At 43.1% G+C, this 22481-nt stretch overlaps 1 protein-coding gene across 1 annotated transcript in view; it reads left to right on the plus strand.

The window, feature by feature from the left end:
- Nucleotides 1-10165: 10165 nt before the first annotated feature.
- ASIC1 (acid sensing ion channel subunit 1) overlaps nucleotides 10166-22481 on the plus strand; it is a 30993-nt gene continuing 18677 nt past the window's right edge. Inside the window, exons 1-3 of the mRNA XM_072654657.1 lie at nucleotides 10166-10334; nucleotides 11269-11647; nucleotides 12838-13033. Coding sequence (XP_072510758.1) covers nucleotides 11286-11647; nucleotides 12838-13033 — 558 coding nt within the window. The 5' untranslated portion in view covers nucleotides 10166-10334; nucleotides 11269-11285. The remainder of the gene's footprint in view (nucleotides 10335-11268; nucleotides 11648-12837; nucleotides 13034-22481) is intronic.

Raw genomic sequence — 22481 nt, forward strand, 5'->3', positions numbered from 1 at the left:
TTTTCTATTTGCTCATTTTCCTAGCCTATTAGTTGACTTGTAACTCTTTATTAAGGATTCTGCTTCCAGGGTTGAGGCCAAGCTTCAGGAGTTTTGTGCAGCTTTTTTCAGAGATACTTCTAGGGACTTGTAAGTTTTCAGTTCTTCCAAAGTGATATGATCTAAAGAGAAGTGTTTACTACTCTCCTGGCCTGTGGGTCTCTGAGCAATCACAGGCACTCTCTTCTGCCCTGGAACTGTGGTTGCAAAGTCTACTATGCTAATGCTCCTCTTAGCCCTGGGACTGCCACCCAGGACTGTGGCTCAGATTCAAGTATCAGTAAAGCAACAGAGTCCTTTCTCAGTGCTGGCAAAAAGACCCTTGGAATCACCGTCTGATCTTACTATCTGTAAGCTGAGATCTCTGGAAGCAGTTGCTGCAGATACCACTACAGCTACCAATTCAGTCACTCCCAAATCCCGCTTCTGGTCTGCTGTAGTCAGGGTTGTGTTGGGGCGACCTATACTGGACTGCACTCCTCTCTCACCCTGGTGCAACAGACCTTTCCTGTTGACCTTCCACATTGTCTTGGGCTGGAATTTTGCTTCACTCTGTCTTTTTGTGAGTTTTGTTGTTCTAGAATTTGTTTAGAATAATTTTTGAAAGACATTTGGAGGGATTTGGGGGAGAGCTCAGGCACATCCTTCCCTTTACTTCATCATCTTGGATCCATTTACAATAATTTGTTTTTAATAGTAGATACCTCATATATTCTGATTTTTTTCTATTTTTTCACCTTTTTTTCTAACATTTCTTGTTTTTTCATTGAATCATAAAGTTCTGCTACTTTATGTTTTTTAGAATGTCTACTACTTGGGGAAGGTTATCTGCCTTCTGTTCTATTCTGTTTACTCCCCTTCAATTGTTTTTTCCTCAAGAATTCTAATTTTATTTTTCATCTTGCTTCATTTATTCCAGTCCTCATCTTTCTTGATCTCTCCACTGTGGAAAGGGGAATAATGTTCCTACCCTTACAATAACTTTTTTACATCCCCTTCTCTTTTTCACATAGTTATCACCTCATTTAAAGTCCTCATCTTAGATTATTGCAATGACTTTCTAATTGGTCTTCCTGCTTCAAGTTTCTTCCCATCCTCCACAAGTTATAAAAGTGATTTTCCTTAAGTGAAAATATGACCATGGTACTTACCTACTCAACACACTCTATTGGCTCCCAGTTGCCTTAAGGATAAGATATAAAGTCTTCTTTATGACTTTTAGAGCCCTTAACAACTTGGTTCTACCCTGTGGTTTCAGTCTCATTATAGGTTACTCCCTTCCTGAGGAAGCTGGTGGCATAATGGATGGAGCACTGGACCTGGAATCAGGAAGACTCAGGTACAAATTTATCTTCAGACACTTACTAGCTGTGTGACCACAGACAAGTCACTTAACCTCTGCCTCAGTTTCCTCAACTATAAAATGGGAATAACAATAGTAGCTCTCTTCCAGGGTTATAGTGAGGATTAAATGAGATAATATTTGTAAAAGTACTTAGCAGAGCATTTAGCAAATAGAAGGTGCTATATAAATGTTATTCCTTTCCCCTCCCTTACTCTAAGACCTAGTCAAATTGTCCTACTCCTTGTTCATTCCATCTCCCATCTCCAAGCCTTTGCACCAGACATCTCCTCTGCCTGGAATTCAATCTCCCCTCAGTAGTCCTTCTCTTCCTATGAGACTCAGCTCAAGTGCCGCCTTCTGCATGAAAATTTTCCTGCAGAAATTGGTCTTTTCAGTTGCTTATGCCTTTCCTCCCTGGCTAATTTGTATTTAACTATCTCATAATGATTTTGTATTTATTCTGAATACATTCATTCTATGTATGCATACACACATACATGTTATCTTTCCCAAGAGGATGTCAGTGATTCCCTCTCTCTCTCTCTTTCTTCCTTTTGTCTTTGTATCCCCTGATACACACCTTTCACAGAGCCTGGCACATAGTAGGTGCTTACCTTGAAGTCCTTATGGTCGAGTAGATAGTCTTGTAATAGTCCAGTAGAGAAGTGATAAGGGTTTGACTTGATATGGTGGCTGTGTAAGTAGAGAGAGTGGGTCAGATGCTCAAGATGTTGGGGAAGTAGAAATAACAAGATTTAGCAACTAATTGGATATGTGAGGAGAGGGAGAATAAGGAGGTGTTTTTTTTTTTAATTAAATCATAAGATTTACTGGGAAGGGATAGAAATAAGAGAGAAACAAGGGCATAATACTTTAGTATCTCAATCAGTATCAAGGCTGGGATAGTGAAAAAAAAATTAAACCTTTATTTTTTGCAACCAAAATCTACTTTGGCTACTGGACTTTTTCCTGGTTTTTCCTAAATACACCTACCACAACCCCACCCTCCCCAAGCCCTTCACCAAACACACCTATATTCTCCATTCCCAATGCCTTCTCCAGGACAATTTAATTCCACTCTAGAGAAATTAAGAGGAGAAAAGCAGGGAAACTCCAGGAAAAAGTGACTGCTTAGGTACAATGATTGAATCTGAAGATTTGGCTGGAATCTGCATTAAAGAATATTTTTTCCCATTGGGGGGGGTTTGTTTTTACTCATTTTTCTTTTTTTTTCTTTTTTTGCAGTAACAAAAGACACAGACTAGATCATGCATTTCCAAAAAATGCATTTTGCCTCTCCTGCCTGCTCTTAGAATGTGGAGTTATGGGATAAGAGGAAGAAAAATTGGAATTGGAAGAATCATCTAAAAAATATTAACAACCTTTTTGGAAAAAAAGATAAAGGTGGGATCCCAAGCTGCACTGGGGAAGAATAGGGGCTCTTTAGTTCTGGGTACAGAAGAATAGTTTTCCAAACCCAGAGACCCCTGGCACTTATAACCATATAGTCAAGCTTGTCTATTCATTCCAAGTTACTTAAAGAAATAAATGCTAAGGTCACACACCTAGGAGACTGGGCATAGTTTGTATTTATTGTGGAAATACTATCTTCTAGATTCACCTTTGTACTTGTCTTAACCCAAGTACTTCTGCATTGTATTATGAATTTTCTTGTTTCCTCATGTCTTCTCCCTCATTTCCTCATTGGGACTTTAATCTAGAAGCAGGCTCAGCCCTTCCCCACACTCTTGGCTGGGGAGGTTAGACACATCTCCTGTCCCCATTGCAGTCAGAAGAATGTTGCTATTGCTTTGCCATAGTTCTAGGTGGGAGTGTCCAAGTCCTTGTCCTCCTTCCCACTCTCTTTCATCATACTAGTCTGGAATCAGGAGCTGACCCCCAGGTTTGGGGTCATGTCTTGCCCTCTGCCTTATTCTTTGGCAATCTATCATATCTCTGTCTCCTGGTAGCCTGATGCACATTCTGTCTTCCACCCTAAATCTTTCTCTTTTTGTAGTCACTGATCAGGACTTTGGCCTACTGGTGTGGTCCTGACCAGAAAATGGACATTGAGCCGGCTTGAAGCCTCCTGGAGCAACTTCATGGGCTTTTGCTCTGTCTCCTTGTGCAATCATCTGCTGAGAACTGGCTTTGTTCCCTTCTACATCTGGGACCAAAATCCTTTTAACATCAGGCCCCATTAATGGTAGCTCATGTTGGCTTCAGATCCTCCTGAAGGGCTTTCCCATCCAGAATGTCTGTAGTTCTTCCAGATTCCTCCTTATGTAGTCCTAGACTGGATGAATGAGTTTACTGATATCCCTCTCTTTTTAAAAAAATTTTTTTATTAAATCTTTGCTCTATCTGGTACATTTTTCTGTCTTTGCTGGGGTATTTCTCAAAGGAGATAGACTTACTTAGGACCTTTCACATCACCAGATTTGCCAGAAATGTGCCCTTTAGTTTGTGGAGAAATATGTTCTCCTATTTTGTTTGAGCCTCGATATCCCACCCAGCAAAAGCTCTCTACAGAGCCATAGATTCTCTCTCCTGGATCTGAGTAACCCACTTGCCGTACAGTGTTACGTTTCCATAAGGAACCAATGTGGTACATCTGAAAGAGTCTCAGGATTCCCGGGCTAAAGTCCTGGTCCTGATGATTCCTAGCTTCACGACCTTGGACAAGTTCTAGTTTCTGTGTCTTGTATTTTAGTCTCGATATTTCCCTTTCTCCACTTCTGCAGGCTCTCACCACACCTCTATCCACAGAAACTACTCAAGCCCAAATGAAGTGTGTCTACAAAAATCATAGAATGTGATGTGAGAAAGATAATCACCCAGCTAAAGGGGAGCGAGCAGCAAAATATGTAAACAGAACTAGAGATCACGATATAAATCAAGTTAATTATTGTGTACACAGAGATGTAATGTTGTGTGTAGAAACATGGCTAACTATGAATATGTAGAGCTTAACTGGTGACAAAATGATTCTAGTCATCTCTTCTTGGCATGGGTAAAATGCATGCACGTTCATGTGTGTAAATCTGTACATACACGTTCATAGGGATGCACAGTAATGCTCTTGAGTACACATGGATTCAGTCCCAAAGACTGAATGCATGATTTGATGCTTGAATTCAGAGGAGCTGATAGCGCTGTGTTCAAGTTCATCTCCCCTACATAAAGGCATCTAAACAGCCTCTTGTGTCTGTTCAGCACTCACCTCTCTTCCTCTCTGGGACTTCTGTTGATGAAATTTGGCTTTAAATACACTTGTCCTCTCCTTTCTGTAGACCTGGAAAAGAATTAAGCAGCTGAAGTCTAAAATCAGAAAGATCCCAGTTTCTGCATCCCACTACCTCCCCAATGCTCCCTTATTGTTACTTCACCCCCCACCCCCACCCCATGCAAAACCAGAAAATTAATCTCCCCAACTGCCTGTGATATGGCGGGCTGCATTACAAGCTGGGCTCGGAGATAAAGCATGGAGCCGAGGGAGGCGAGGCGGGAATGGCAGCCTAGCCCAGGGGCCCTGTGTGGGACTCAGCAGAGGAGATAACAGGCCTCCCAGCCCCATGAATTATTCACTGGATGCAGCCTCCTCTGGCTCTAGAGCCTGGCCGAGGGCACCAAGATTGCTTGCCTTGAAAAGAGGGAAGGTAGGGGGTCGGGATAGGGTGAAAACTGGTGAAAGACCAGCAGGTTTCTCAGAGGGTTCACCTTTACATATGTGTTGGCTGGAGGAATTCTAGCTAATGGAATAGGTTATGAGGTATACCTAGGCAAAAGACAGACAGATAAGGGTCAATGTTTGGGTATGGTGTGTGAAATAACGTATCTGTATGTCTTAGGGACAGTGAATGGGGAAGAAGGCAGAATTCTCAGGCCTAAAGAGTTCCCAGGACCAACCATTTCCTCCAGGAGTCCTTATTATCATCACCAGATATTTACTTAGTACCTACTATGTTCAAGGGTCTGTGCAGAGCTAATCCAATCAGGCTTAGCCTCTTTAAGTGCCAAGTCCTTTTCTCCTTGATACTGTCAACTCCACTCCCACCTTATGTCTTACTCAGAGACTCAGAGAGTCTCTGCAATGGGGAGGTATTCACTTTTATAGAGGAGATGGAATATATTTCCAAGAAAGATGCAAACCAACAGAGAAAAGAGAGTCAGGTGGTGTTAGATAAAGCTGTAGGTACCTGGGCCATGAATGGAGAAGGGGGTGGTGATGGCGAAGGGTAGTGTCAGGAGAAAGAAGGGAAAAAAATAGTAGTCAGGGAAAATTTCCCAGTCCAACCCAAATTCTCTGTGTCTCTGTGCTTCTTACCTCTTCCCTCTCCCTCCACCCTTACCTGAAATCTCCTTCATTTTCCCCTCTATCTCATCCCTTTCCCCCCTCATTTATTTTCTGTTCTTTTTAGTCTATTTCTCTGTCTCTGACTATTTTTCCATCTCTTGTGCTTTATCTCTTTTGGCCTCTGTTTCTGTATTATAATCTCTTTATTTTCCCTTCTCCACTGTTCCATCTCTCCCCTCCCCTTCCCTCTACACCACCCCAGAAGCTGTTGTAATACAAATGACATGTTGAGGCCACAAATCAGAAAAAGTGGCATGAAAGCGATAACCATCTGTCTCCTTTTGGTGGTTGTGGAAGAGGACACGATTGCCATGGAAAGACCCTGAAAGAGAGAGAAAGAGAGAGAGGCATAAAGAAACACAGACATTGAAATCAGGAGCATGGAAAATAGAGAAATGTAGTGAGAAACAACTATACAGAGACACAGCAACCAAGAGACATGTAAATACATCCAAAGAGCCTCCATAATGCAATTAGATGTACAGAGAACATGGACATAACGCTGCTCAAATACATGCAGAGGTACTGATATGTAGTCACACACTTGTTGACCAATTTGCAAAGCAAATCTACTGAGACCAAAATTAGAGGTAGGGAGGTGTGGGAGGATGTAGGAGATTAAGGAGAAAGAAAAGAGGCTGCTAAATGGAAAAGGCAGAGAGGGGAAAGGCATATGGAATCTAAAGGGAAGAGAGAAAAAAGGGAGGGTAGAGAAAAGCAGAGTTACAGAGAACTAAGGCAGGAATTGGGGAGGGGCAGCAAAGAATGAGAAGGGAGAAAAGACAGAGGAAAGAACAGGATGCAGAAGAGGGAGAGAGAAAGACTAGGAAAGAGAGGAATGAGGGGAGATAGGAAAAGGTTAAGAGTAGAGTTAAAGGGCAGTGGAATTTTTCTAAATCAGAGATCCTGGATGGAGAAATGTAGAAAAGGAAAGGATGAATGTAAGCGAAAGAAGAGGGAGAGAAGGGCCATAGGCATAGGATTAATCCGGTTTTAATTCATTCAGTACTTGAGGAAAATAGCAGAGGCTTCTTCCCATACCCTTAACCCTGTTTCTACTACCCTTTGTCACTGAAAGGTGGCATATGTAGGATGACTGAGGTAGAACTGGTGTGCCAGTCATAACTAATGCTGTTCCTTGATCCTGCAGCCCCCTCCTACCAGCCCACTAATTAACTCCTTAATAGTCTCTGCATTTGCTGAGCTGGCAGATTAAGTCAATGCAGACAGACTGGGGAGCGTGTGATTTCACGCTTGGGGGGAGCGGAACCATTGACGAAGGAAGGGGAGAAGAATTGGAAATCAGCACAAGGGGTCCTCTCCTATCCCTGGGGAACCAGTGTTTCGTTTTCCCCGATTCTGAATTCCTATCTGCTTAACTTCTGGGAAGTGTTAGGGTAACTCCTAGGTCTAAAGTAGATGGAGACCTAGATGAGAGGTTTACAAACAAATCTGCCCAACTCTTTGGGAACAATAATAGCACTAGCTTGGATTTAGGTAACGATTTGTTTCATTAAATAGAACCTTCTGAGGAAGAGCCTCGAGTCCCAACTATAATCCCACCTACAAGAAGCCGTTCCTAATTTTCATTCAAGCATCTCCCCCTCTTTGGATTATTTCCAATATGTCCTTATTTGTAAATACTTGTACAATATGCTTGTTTGTACATAATTGTAAGTCTGTTGTCTCCCAGTAGTCCGCAAACTTCTTGAGAGCAGGCATTCTCTTTTTATCTCTTTTTATATCCACAACACCTAGCACATGGCTGGCACATAGTAGGCACTTAATAAATGTTTATTGATTGATTGACTAAACCTCTAGGTTCATCCCCTACCCACAAATGGGTTGAAATGGGAACATCAAATTCAAGGAAATGAATTTGAACTGAGTGGGGGAGGAGGCCGTTGTGGCATAGCAGCAATTAAAGAAACTGAAGAATCTAGAGATCCATAAGAGAAAAGACCTGGGGCAGAAAGGGAAGTAAGGAGGAGGAAGAGTTCCCGAGTGGTTGTTAGTTGGTTTTTGTGCTACAGAAGTCAGGGCAGGATTCATTTCGGTGAGGACTGAACAAGAAACTGCCTTAAAATGCTGTATGAAGGATTTAAGTAAGACATAAAAAAGACATTCCTAAAAGCTGAGGTTATGAAATTGAAAATCTGCCACTGAAGGAAGCCCTAGATTCTTCCCTAGAGATCTCTTGAAGAGACTTTTACCTGGCTAGAATGGGTTAGGGGTGGTCCTATTGGGATTTATACTAATGTTGCCAAGTGCCTCCGTATTGACTTGGCCTCCTTACACACCCTCACTTCACCCTCCCTCCCTCCTAGTATTGTTTCCTAGATAATATTCATTTGATTAAAGCAATTTGCAGCCCATTGTTGGAAGTCATTGGAAGGGAATTCCACATATCATGCAGCTCTGTTGGGGTTGGATCTTGGGGGAAATTACAGATGCTCTAAGACAGGTCTATTTCCAAGAAACTTTAGGATCCAGGCATCCAGAATTAGGCACTCTTGTACCTTCTGAAAGACCTCATCCTGCAGGATTCTAACCCAGTAATGCCTCATTGAATTTCTAAGTCTCCTGGTAGTTGCTGCCATCCAGTGGCTACCCATAGACCTTATCTACCAAGAGGCCTCACCTACCAAAGAGCTCCTAGGTATTTCTGGACAACTCCCAAGGAGGTATGATCTAATTCAGGGTTTCTCTGCCCGGCCCCTGCACTTTCTGACCTCTTCTTCCCTCCCCGCTCCAGTCCCTTACCTCTCTCCCTTTGGTATTGCTGAACCTTTTCCATGGGTGCTTTCTTTCCACCCTCCACCTCTCACCCCAACTTCCTCTAACCTGTCTGCTTTCCCTAAATGACTGTCTTATCTTTCTAATTCCAATCTTCTCATTTCTCTGCTCTCTCTTTCCTTCCCCATGTGCCCTCTCCTTGTCCAATCTCTCCCATGTTCCAGCTCTACGTTTTTGTATGGAAATCTAGAAACTGAATTCCACCTCAGGATATAGAATGGCTCTCCTCCACCTTCCTCAAACTCTAGCCTCCTCCCTCTGCCCATCACCACCTTCTTTCCCAATAATTTAAAAACATCAGGACCTCAGCAGTCTCAGTGCTAAGAGCTCCTAATGAGCATCAGCAAATTAGCACCTTTGCCTTGATTGCTCCTTTCCTGTTAATTAGATGGGGAGAGCCCAGCAAGGAATCTGATGAAGGGAGGATTATGAAGGACAGACCCACAGTGAGTATGGCTCACCTTCCACTGACCCCCTGAAGTAGCCCGGAGTTCCTCCACATAACAACACTCCATTTTCTTTCCTATTTTGTCTTCTAACTCTCCTCCGCCCTCTTGTTCCTCCTCTAAATGCTTATTTTTCCCCTTTCTATCCTCCCTTCCCTCCTTTTATTTGTTCTTTCCCTCATCCTTTAAGTTCCTCAACTTTAGTCATTTCCTCCTTTCTTCTCTTTACTCTCCAGCCTTCCAGAAATTTGAGACTCAGGGACCTGTCCTCTTCTCCCCCTATTTTGCTTCAGTTAGAACCTCTTAAAGCAGGGTTAGGACTATGAAATAGGGTCAGAGAATTGAGGGCACTGTATGCTTGTGCATGCCCTGGAGTCTGTGTGCAAATGTGTAAGAATGAGTGAATGAATGTACCTATAAGACTGTTTGAACATAGAGTATCTGGATGAGGACCTTCAGGTGTGCAGGGATACAAACGAGAATGTGTGCCTTAAATTGTGTTTGTGTGGTAAGTTTCTGTACGTACAAATGTGTACATACATATGTGATCGTGTCTCCGTGTGCTGGCGTATGCCTTGTAAATGCTCGGGCACTTGTTTATGTTGGTGTGTGACTGTGTATTTTTGTCTTTGTTCAATGTGACTGTGTGCTTGTGTGTGTGTCTCTCTGTAGCCGCGTATGCGTGTGTATGTACAGCTGCAGCCACCAGAGGAAGCAGCAGCAAGGAGCAGGACCATCGATCCGAGACAGCGCTGGGAAGCGGACGCTGGGGTGCCGACACTCACACTCATCAGCTCACTCCCAGACCCCTGATGCACAACCTCTGCGCTCTAGCCCTCTCCAGCACTTAGCCACCTGACCCCAGGAAGACAGGCATCGGAGAGACAGAGGGATAGGGAAGGGGAGGGAGGATGGCAGAGGCAGCCTGAGTTCTGTTATCCCCTCTCTCCCAGATCTAGGGTACCCCGCGCACACAGGCACACGGCACAGAGACACACTCACACACACTCAAGCACGCACGCGCACGCGCCCCCCACCCGCCCGCCCGCCTTCTTGCCTCCCTGCCTCCCCGCCTCCCCGCCTCCCAGCCTCCCTGGCCGGACGATGGATCCCTGCAGATCCCTAGGCTGAAAGCACAGCGCGCCGAGCCAAGCTGGACAGAGCTGAAGCGAGCTGATCGGGCGGGCCGCTCCCTGCAGGGCTCTGCGAGGCGCGGCGCGGCGCGGCGCATCGGCCGGGGGCTCTCCCGCTCTCAGCCATGAGCCCCTCGGTGGTTCGGCGCTGAGCAGGCGTCTGGTCCCAGCTATCCAGGACCCGCTGCCGACCGCTGGGCTCCGCGGAACTACCCCAGGTTGGTCCCCAACGCGCGTGTCGCACGCCCTGGGTAGCCTCATCACCCAGAACCAGGGACTCTCCCTCCCTCTCCTCCCGGGCTCCTAGGGTGGTGCGGTGGCTAAGAGATAGCGTGGGGGGTGGGGGGCAGGCAGAAGACCTCGCTGCGGCGAGAATCTCTGGAGTGGGGGTTCTGGGGCAGGGAAAGCCCTCTGTCAGAGGGAACCGCCTCCCCCCCAATCCTTCCACCGGGCTGCTCTCCGTTCTCTCCCTTACACACACACACACACACACACACACACACACACACACACACACACACACACACACACACACACACACACACACACACACCACAGAGAGGTAGAGGGACTTGCAGGTAAGAAAACAGCCCCCCTTCCCCCAGCCTGTAAGGATGCCCTGACCCTGAATTCATCCACGGGGAGAGTACTGATCCATGTGACACCCATATTCAAAAAGGAGCCCCCAGCACTAGGGCCAGCTCATGGGGGATGGGGGAAGCTTTTTACTAGGAAGGGGGAGGGAGTTAGGGGGCCTGTCCCTGAGTGACGGGGAAGAACTCTTATGCCCTGGGAATATATCTGAGGCATCTCTCCTGACCCATATTGCTTCGTCTTGGGGATCTCCTGTTCTGGGGTCAGAACACTTATGGAGAGATTCCTTGTCCTAAGCTGACCACATCAAGAGAGACTGTGTCCCAGGCTACCCCACGTTTGGAGGAACCCTCATTCTGGGCAGAGAGGCTCCAAGCCTTGGGTTAAGCAGGTCTGGGGGATTCCCTGCACTGGAGTCAGTTGGATTGGAGGGAGTTTCCAAGGGTAGATAGTAGAAAGAATACTTCTTAGCCCTCTTCTCTCCCTATCCACATTCTCCATCTCCTCCCCACCCCCATCCTCCATATAGGAAGACAAACCCTTTTCTCCACTCCCCAGGATATTCCCTGGGCAGGATGGAGCTGAAGGCAGATGAGGAAGAGGTGGGTGGTGTCCAGCCTGTCAGCATTCAGGCCTTTGCCAGCAGTTCCACCTTACACGGCCTGGCCCATATCTTCTCCTACGAGCGACTGTCCCTGAAACGGGCACTGTGGGCCCTGTGCTTCCTGGGTTCCTTGGCTGTGCTGCTGTGTGTGTGTACGGAGCGTGTACAGTTTTACTTCCACTACCACCATGTCACCAAGCTGGACGAAGTGGCAGCCTCACACCTCACTTTCCCTGCCATCACTCTGTGCAACCTTAATGAATTTCGCTTCAGTCGAGTCTCCAAGAATGACCTGTACCATGCTGGGGAGCTGCTGGCCCTGCTCAACAACAGGTGGGCATCCTCCAATCCCTTTCTGGCCTGGTCCCAGTCACCAAGTTCCCCTCTTCCTCCAGACATACCTATGGATGTATTTCTCTCCTCTACTGAGACATTCCTTCTCTCCAGGCCCTGCCCCTCAGGAATACCCTCACCTCAGTATTTGTATCCTTAGCTCTGGCTATATCTGAGTACCCTCATCACCACTTCCCTATATCCTCCTAATTCAGCTTGGATAACACCACTCTTTGTGGTGTTTACCCCTTATTTACACCTAGTTCTCATTGAGTCTCTCCCTCCAAGTGCTAAATTCCCTTTGGTGTTGCTTATCTCTGCTCCTAACTCAAGGTACCTCTGACTCTGGACCACCATGCTACCCCATCCCCCCCAACACACACACACACACACACACACACACACACACACACGCACACACACACACACACTGACAGTTGGTACTTTTTGTGTCTCTGGCTTACAGAGCCTGATCATGACCTTTGGATAGAGCCTAGTTGCTTTCCCAGAGACTATGGAATGTTTAAGAATAATGAAGCACCAGATGAGGCTGGGGACCAGTGTGTCCTTAACTCCACATACACTGGGACAAAGAGTAGAGGGTAATGACTCTGAAGTTGGGTACCTGGCTCTCTAGGAACACTATGCACCTCACTTTGAGAGCTCTCAACTCACCTAGTAGTCACAGGTGCTACCCTGCACACAGTGGCTGATCCCAAGAATATCATTTTCCATTCTGTTTCCTGACCATTCGGTCAGGGAATATAGTGAGAGGGAAAAGAGTGCTGTATTTGGAAATAAAAGGCCCTGTCATGAATCCATACTCTGCTGCTTATAACCTGTGTGCATATTTGCATGGGCAAATCTCTTCACTTCTCTGACCCTCATATCTAAGGTGAGGGGGTGGACTAGATGACTAGATGTGCCTTACAACTCCAAGCCTATAGTCCTAGAATGTCTATTTCCCTATTTTCATCCCAGCCCAAGGTCTGAATGGGACCCTTACACCATTATGTCTTCTGCCTCAGCCATCATGATCATATCCCATTCCCAGCCCCCTTTTACCTGTTACTTCCCAGCCTTCTGTCTTCATAGTCTGGGTCACCTTTTTTCTAGTCATGGAAAGAAAAAAGAGGGACAGGGCTGGAGTGATTGCTAGACTCAGTTGCAACCTCCTCTCTCTGGCCCAGGTATGAGATCCCAGACACACAGATGGCAGATGAAAAACAGTTGGAAATGCTACAGGACAAGGCCAACTTCCGAAACTTTAAGCCCAAACCCTTCAACATGCTGGAGTTTTATGACCGAGCTGGACATGACATCCATGACATGTTGCTGTCCTGCCACTTTCGGGGTGAAGTCTGCAGTGCTGATGACTTCAAAGTGGTGAGGGAAGTGGTGTTTGCTTGGGAGTGTGTGGGAGTCAGTCAGGTGGGTTACTTTAGTTGTGGGAAGGGCTAGACTTAGGATTCATCGTGGAAGTGATTTGCTTAGAGTGGGGAGGGATGTTTCTTAGCTGCTTTGGGAGCACAGTGTTTGCTCAGTGTTCGGAGTGGGAGGGCAGTGTTGCTTAGCACTTAGAGGTTGGTATCTCAGGATGAGTGGGGTGTCCCTAACCCCTTCAGCTTTTACATTTCTTGACTCCAGGAACTGCCAGCCCCACGCACCCCTCTCCACCACCCTCATGCTGCCATGACCCTGCCCAACCCTGACTGTGTCCCAGACCAACCTTCTCTCCCATTGCTGTGGCACAGAAATGCCGAGTAGGAGCTCACCCACACCAGCTTGGTACCAGAGTGGTTCTCTCTAGCAGGGATAGAGCAAATGGGAGGGAAGGAACAATAGTCAGGCAGGGAACCTCTCTCACCATCTAATTGAGTTATCTCCTTGGCTACAATCGCCATAGATCCAGGGGTGAGGGCTAGGGGTGAGAGGTTAAAGAGCATGGGTAAGGCCTCTGGAGCACAGTCCAGATGAAGGTTCTAGTTCTGCCAACTTTTTCTGTTAGGCCTGACTCAATGAGAATAATGATAGCTAACATTTATATTAGTCTTATATGGAAGAATGAGGAAAAAAAGGTAAACTGGGCCAGAAATTTGTAAACCAAAGCAAGGTTTATTGAGCTTGCCAGTGAGGGAGGCTTTGTGGCTCAGGTAGAATCACATCTTTCAGGGAAGGAGCAGTATCTTTCACAGGGCTAGAGAAGAGTAGGGATGGGGTAAGAGTTGATTAGTCAAGGTCCCCATTGCTAGGGTTTGAGGCTAATCTAGTGTAATAGTCCTTTAATCCAGTTTCTTGGTTAGGGGTTTGTATATAACAGGATGTGGGGGGCTAGGCTATTTCTCAGAACGGATTGTACAACAAGGTACCATGGCACATATTATTTGGGTTGCTTGCATTGTGGGCATGAATGGGAGAGTACAGACATATATGTGTAAACAAAATGGAGTAATTTTCAAAATGGAGTAGCTCTGGATCCATATTTTTGCCCTTTTGTGCTATACAAGCACAAGAACCTGACTAAAAGGGGTCATGGATCAAATTCTTAAAAATGTGAGATGGTCAGGGATCCCTTGGAGGTTAGGGATTCCAAGTATTTGACACTCACAGAGTAGTCAGGAATCCAAAGGAAACAGCAGTCAGCCATCCTGAGGAGAGCACAAAAGGCTTTATTTTAGTCTCATGGTTATTAGTCAAGAGACATAAACTTACACTAGGAAACAAGTACACTATGGCCATGTGTATCAAAAAAAAAATCATAGTACCATGCTTCCTTTAATGTCATGAAAGCTGAACAAACTTAGAGTGATAATCTCATACATCCCTTGAAAAGACACACTTCATGAAACAGACTCTGTAGGCAAACTAAATCAGGTTACAGATTAAACTGCTAATTCAGAGGGTTCACAATAGAGTGGCTGAGAGGTGAGATTTACATATCACCAGTTAGCTGGGTAGCTGGCAAATAACTAAATCACTTTAGGAAGCACAAACTTCCCTTTGGTTTCTACCTGAGGAATGTCACCTGACTTATTTCCATAAGTGAAATTTTGGTCAGGTGAGGTTAATATAAACAGAAGAGAAGCTTTCAGTTCAACAAAAGTTACAGGAGAAATGGCCCTGATTCCCAAATAGCAAAAAAAAAAAAAAAAAAAAGGGATTTAGGCATACCCCTCTTGCAGGCAAACATAAATATCCTAAAACAGTAAAGCCAAAGTAATATAATAATCATCATTGCTGTTAAATAGCACCAAGTCACCTTGTTCCTGGTAACCCACTCCCAAAGTCCATTTGATTTTAGAAGCTATTTTTGGAGTCCCTGCTATTCCATGCAGTCATCTGTTCCCTGGAAGTATCTTTCTTTGGAAATTCTGTAATAGGCTTCATCCTCATGGTAGCTCTGGAGGGGACTCCCCTTAGTAGATCCACTTCACTGGTTCCATGTTACTTGCGGAGATTTCCTATATAATACTGTTAAAATTTTCCAGTAACAATACTCAATACAATTTAATGTAGCCTCCTAAATCTGGTTTTCCAGTAACTAGTTCAAGTAGTGAAAACCAGTTCAAACCTTATGAAGTTAATCCTATTAACAATAATACTATAGAACATCAAATTATAAACCCATGGTTCACTTGGTAGTTCAGAGAATTTCAGTTTTTACATACAATTTGCTGTTACTATCTTCTCCTGAACCCTAAACCAGATATGGACAATGCTGCCAACGGACTGAAGGAAGAATCTTAATAAGGATCCATGAGGTCCTGACTTGGAAAATGTACCCTTCTGTCTGTCTCCTAATATTATCATAGAGCTACTTCAAAACAGAAAAAGAATATGATTTTAAAATTTCTTTACAATTATTAATGTAATATTACATGTGAAATCCTTAATCCAATTTTGAGAACATATTACTAAAGCATATTTAAAGCCCATGTGCTCCATTTGAAACATTTGGAAGCCAATCATACATGTATCCTAGTTCTTAGAGAAAATAGTCTAATTTTGTTGCTTTCTCAGACTTCACTACTTCATTAAAAATTCAAAATTTTTACATCTTTTTTGAGAATATCTATCTATCTATCTATCTATCTATCTATCTATCTCCAAAGATGGTTGTTGACAAGGCATATACACACACACACATGCATAAATATGTGTGTATGTGACTATATATATGTATATACACATGTATATGCATGTGTATATAAAATCTTCATATCATCCTGAAAGAATGAGATACTTTAAGGGCCTAATTATTTGCAAGGGGATGGCAAACCAAAGAACTCATTCACCTACTTGCTTAGGATATGGAGTTGACTACAAATTCATATTGCCTGTTAACTCCTAAGGCAAAATAAACCTGAATCGGAGGTCTATTGTTACTAAATTGACTCAAAGATGTAACTTTAATACATGCTGTTTATTAGCAGGTTGTTTGGTTGTTATAGTTGTTTCTGACTCCTCATGACCGCATTTGGGGTTTTCTTAGCAAAAATCCTACAGTGGTTTGCCATCTCCTTCTCCGGCTCATTTTACAAATGAGGAATGGAGACAAAGAGGGTTAAGCGACTTGCCCAGGGTCACACAGTTAGTAAGTGTCTGAGGCTGGATTTGAACTCCTAAAGATAAAGTCTTCCTGACTTCAGGACCAGTGTTCTATCCACTGTGTCATCTAACTACTCCAGGTAACCTTCTTAAATGATGACGAAATAATCTTTCAGATAAAACTCATTCTTTATTATAAGCAAACTTGCAAGTCCTCTCACATTGGCTAAGGGTGGTCTTAGTTTCTCATTAAACCACTTGATTATTTTTTCAGCTTCTCTTACAGAGTTGATAAGATCTTCTGACCCTGTTCAAATAGAAACTCTCAAGGAATTTCACAGAAAAGGACTTCCTAAGAAGTCTGTAGTATTATTTTTCCAAACTGGAAAATCTATTTTAAAGCAAAATATACCCAGTTAAATACTTAAGAATTTTAAACTTTGTGACCACATTCTTCACCTGCTCCATTCATAATCTAAACAACATCTAGATCAAAAGAGAAGTTAATTTTTCTGATTTTTTTTTTTTGTTTAGTCGTTTCAGTCATGTCTGACTCTTTGTGACCCCGTTTCGGGGTTTTCTTGGCAAAAATTCTAGAGTGGTTTGCCATATCCTTCCCCAGCTCATTTTACAGATGAGGAAACTGCGGCAAATAGGATTAACTGTCTTGCCCAGGGTCTGTGTGACCTAGCGAGTATCTGAGGCCGGATTTGAACTCAGGAAGATAAAGTCTTCCTGACTCTAGGCTTGATGCTCTACCCACCATGCCAGTTAGCTGCCTTATTTCTAATGTTACAACTGAATTACTCTCCAGATGTCATTTTTCCCAAAGTAACAGCGGGTCTTATACAATGATTCCCCAAATCATAATACAAGAAAAATTAAAAGCTCAACAATAACGTAAACAATATTATGAATTTCAAAAATAGAAAACAAAACTTTTTTTCAGTCGAATAACATCAATTCCGTTGAATGCATTTCTGAATCCTCTTACATAGAAATCATCATCTATCAATCTGTCATATTGTTCTAATATATACCAATATGTTAATATTTTAATATATACCCATTGTAATAAAAAACCAATGTAGAATAAATAATAACAATAATTACCAACATTTATATAGCACATACCATGTGCCAGGCACTATGCTAATCACTTAACAATTGCTATGTCATTTGATTCTTACAATAGACCTGGGGGGTATGTGCTATTGTTAGACCATTTTACAGACAAGGAAACTGAGGCAGAGGTGAAGTGACTTACTCAGGGTCACATAGCTGTTAAGTTTCTGGGACCAGATTTTAACTCGTTTCCCTGATGCATACAGTTTCCAAGCATATTGCTAGTTTGAAATGATTCATTCAACAGAATTTAATTGTTTAGTTAAATTAGTAGCGAAGTCACCTAAGTTGAAATAGACTATACAATTTGGGAAGTAAAAGTTTAGCATTCATTGATTTTGTGAACAAAATGGAGTAGTTCTCAAAGCAGAGTAGCTCTGAATCCACACTTATATGTGCCTGGCATTGTGCTAAGTGCTTCTCAATTATTATCCCATCTGATCCTCACAACAACTCTGGAACACAGGTGCTATTATCACTTCCATTTTACATATGGGGAAGCTGAGTCAGACAAAGGTGAAGTGATTTGAGAAGGGTCATACAGTTAGGAAGTGTCTGAAGCAAAATTTAAACTCAAATCTCTCTGACTCCAAGCCCATTGTTCTAGCCACTGCACCACCTAGCTGCCTAATGAAGTATTAAAGAGAGAGAGGTTCCTTACTAGGTTCCTTAGGTTCTGAGCTAGAAAGGAGCTTAATGGTATTCTAGTTCAACCCTTTCACTTTATACACTTTGTAATCTAAGGCCTAGATGGGAAAAGCGATTGCCCTAGGAAACTACAATTCCCATTTATGAAGCATTTTAAGATACTCAGAATGCTTTCTTTGTGGCACAATGCTCTATTAACCAGAGGCAATAGTTAAGGTTGAGTCAATCAAGTTGTAATGTGGTTACTATTCCCATTATAGAGATAAGGAGCTATGCTTCAGAGAGGTGACATGATTTGCCCAAAGATACACAGCCAGTAAGTTTCAGAGCCAGGATATGAGCCAAGTTCTCCTATCTTTTTGTGATACCAAACTACTAACCTAGAGACATGCCCTGCAAGGCCAATGTCCCTAGCTGAATGTTTGGGAATTCCAGTTCTGTATTTGATTTGAGTTATTATTATTACTATAATTTTTAATTTAATTAAATTAATAAGTATATTATAATTACCAGTATTATTATTGTTATTAATACAAAGCACCTCCTCATCTATTGTGTAATTGAATCCTTGTGACAACCCTATGAAGTAGATGGGACAAATAATTTTATCTCTGATATAAATGCAGAAACTGAAGAACAAAGACATTCCATTCCATTTCATTCAACAAGCATTTGGGCTGAGTACCTACCTGCTAAGTACTAATTAATATGATGGGCCCTGGGAAGAGAAAGATGAAAATGAAAACTAGTCTCTGCTCTCAAGCGCCTTGCATTCTACTGGGAGTATGACCTGTACACAGATAAGAATCTGAGAAGAGTACCAAGAAAGAACTCTACTGGTAACTAGTAGGGGGATCAAAGAAAGGCTTCTTATAGGAAAAAGCACATGAGCTGAACCCGAAAGGAGATTTAGGAGTCTAAGAGGCAATGGTGAAGAGCAAAGCACAGAAAACTACAAAAGCATGGGGTGGGAGATAGAATGCCAGAAAATCAAGCAGTCCTTTTGGCTGGAATGTGTAGAGTGTGTAAAGGGGAGCAAAGTGAAGTTAGTCTGGAAAGATAGGAACAGATTGTGAAAGTCTTTAAATATCAAGCTGCAGAGCTTGTAATTCATCCCAGAAGAAATAGAGAACCACTGAGGACTCTTGAGCAGGGGAATTACATGTTCAGAATTACATGGACTTGGAAAAGATTGTTTTGGTAACTCTATGGAGCGTGGATTGAAGAGAAGACAAACTGAATGCAGGGAGATCGATTAGGAGGCTAGTCTAGGGGAGAGATGATGAGGACCTGGATTAAGATGATGGCCATGACAATGGTGAGAAGAGGATGGATGCAAGAAATATTGGTAACTGATAAGACTTGGCGACCTATTGGATTGGGGGAGGGGGATGAAAAAACATTTATATAGTGCTGAAAGCATAAATGCTTTGCATGTATTATCTCACTTCATCTCCACAACAGTTATTATTGCCCAAGTTTTATAGATGAGAAAACTGAGTCTGAGAAAGGTGAAATGATTTAACAAGAATTACACAACTATAGGCGTCTGAGACAAGATTAAAACTTGAGTCTTCCTGGACTCTGAGTCCAGTGCTCCATTGTACCAAACCATCTCCAAGGAGGAGGATTTGAAAATGACTCCAAATTGCCTAAGATCTGACATCCAACTAATGACAAAATCCAGGATTAGAATTCTGATCATCTGACTCCCAGTCCATTGCCATGTTCACTGGACCATAATCTTGATACTGAACTCACTACTCTGCTCCCAGTGGGGGGAATTATTTTTCTAAAATTAAGTTTGCCCTGGAACACTCTTGTTGACTCAAATCTCCTTGGATCTTCTCCTGTCTTTTCTCTGGCTCTTCTGCCCTGCCATCAATGCTCTCAGGCTCTGATCTTCTTCCCCCCAGACCTACCATGTCCGAAGAACTTCTGTAAATAATAAGACATACGGTGGAAATGGCTTTTTGTTTTTCAAGTAGCTAGCAGATTGGGAGTTATCTCTCTCTTCCTTCCTCCTAATCCCAACCCCAGTGATGTTATATAGACCATTGCCCATCCCTCAAAGGTCTTTCCAGTGAGATGTAGCAAAGATGTATGCTCTTTCCCTAACCATATTGTGACGATCTTGGAATTTGTCCAAGATTCAATTTCCTTGTCTCTTTCTTGAATGTCCTTTACCCCAACCTAAAAACAATAACTTGCATTTGAGAGACAGAGTGGTTTAGTGGTTAGAGAGTTAGCCTTGGCAGCACCTGGGTTCAGATCCTGCTTCTGATACACATAGCTGTGTCATTCCAGCTATGTGTCACTTAATTTCTTGGTGTCCCAGGAAACTCTCTAAAACTATGAAATTTAGCTGGGTTACCACTATTCTTTTATGGAGGGAGCTCCCCCCCAAGACAAATGAAGTCGTAGATCTGAACCAAAACAAAAATCAATGTAGCACTTATATAAATTTGTAAAGCACTTTACATAGGTAACTTCCTTTATTCTCACAATACTCCTGTGAGGCAAGCTGCATAACTGTTATCACCTCCATTTTTGCAAATGAGAAGACGGACTCAGAGGAAGTGAGTGATTTGTACAAGGTGTACAGCTAATCAATGGTGTTGCAAGAACTTGAATATAGGTCTTCTGACTCCAAGTCCAGTTTTCTTTCTATCATCCAAGGGGCACAAGCATCATTGAAGTTCTTTTCCCTGGCTTCTCAGATTGAGCCATTGGGTATTTGGGGCAAAGAGAGGGTCACCTTTGGACAGCTACAGACCAAAGGTGCCAGAGAAAAAGGCCGTGACCTTTCACTTGTTTAGAGAGGATTTGAAGGGATGATGGGTTGGTATTATCTGGATAAGTATTACAGCATAAAGATGAGATGCAAAAGCATATAAGAAGTGATGTTGAGTTTCACTTGGTCCAAATGAGGCTTCTCAATGGTGATACCGAGAAATAATTGGTCCATGACAGTGGAAATGCTGCAGAATAATAAGTTCATGTTGTCTGAGGAAAATTCTGAGCAGTGATAACAAAATATAAATGTTCAGGGGAGCTCAGAGCTTCTTTCTTTGCAACAAGATGCTGGCTCTGACTCCAGGGGCATAAGGAGGGTAAACGGCGTCATGGGGCAGACCCAAAGGAGGCCTGCAGTGATGAAGTGGAGCACACAGCAGCACTTCCTAGTTTGGAGGTCTCATGGAAAGTGAAGATTTGTTTGACTCCCTAACACTGAATTGAAACTGTCACCTGCATCCTAATCTGGATTAGGGTTCTCAGCACCCTCTCTTCATTCACTTTGAATTGTCCCAAATGCACAAAATATGAAGTACATCACCAGAAGCTCCCTTCTTGGCAACCTGTGCCTTGGACATCTGAAACAGGCTAACCCAGTGTTGTATCCTCTAATTCCCTAGCTTATGCACACACGCATACAATATATATGTATATCTATCTACCTATCTATCTATCTATCTATCTATCTATCTATCTATATACACACATATGCATACACATACAAACACACATACAACATATATGTATGTCTATCTATGTATATATACACATGTATACACACATATGTATATATGTATACACACATATATACATACCCATGCCTGCATACATACATACATACATACATTCTGCAGAGGTGCCTCCAAAGATAACTCCATGCTATCCTCTCCCATACGAAATATTCTTCCTTGCTTTCTTGCCTCCCTCTGACCTTACTGGAAAACAGGATTATTTTCAATTCAGTCAATTTCTAGTTGTGTTCAACTCTTCCTGGCAAACGTACTGGAGTGGTTTCCTTCTCCAGGTCATTTTACAGATGAGGAAACTAAGGTAAACAGGGCTAAGTGACTTGATCAGTGTCACACAGATAGCACATGTCTGAGGCCAGATTTGAACTTATGAAGATGAGTCTTCCTGATTCCAGGCCCAGGGTTCTATCTACTGGGCCACCTACCTGCCCTCCTACTTATTTTCTCCATCATCCCATCCTTCTTTGCTCTTTCTCTATCCTCACTAAGTACAAAGAGTCTTGGGGAGGATTTTGTGTGTGAAAAAAGTCTGACTTATCCCCCTGGTAGGAAATGTCTGTCCTTAGGGTCAGATCTTAGAGGAAATAGTTCTTTCAAGCTACTACTTCCCTTGGGGGAAGATGTTAAGGGAAAGAAGGAAACAAACATTTATTAAGTGCTTTCTGTGTACCATAAGCATTTTACAAATATTGTCTCATGTTATCTTCACAATAACCCTTCAGAGTATGTGCTATTATTATCCCCATTTTACAGGTGAGGAAACTGAGGCAGACAGAGGTTAAGTTACACAACTAACAAGTGTCTGAGACCAGTTTTGAACTCAGGTTTTTCTGATTCCAGATTTAGCACTCTATCCATCACACTGTCTAGCTGCCTTGGGGCTACCATCATAATAACAGTAGCAGATAGATCCCGTTTGTACAGTATTTACTATGTGCCAGGCACTGTGCTGAGCACTTTATAATTAT

This window comes from Notamacropus eugenii, chromosome 3, assembly GCF_028372415.1.
Source record: "Notamacropus eugenii isolate mMacEug1 chromosome 3, mMacEug1.pri_v2, whole genome shotgun sequence".
NCBI classification, from domain to species: domain Eukaryota; kingdom Metazoa; phylum Chordata; class Mammalia; order Diprotodontia; family Macropodidae; genus Notamacropus; species Notamacropus eugenii.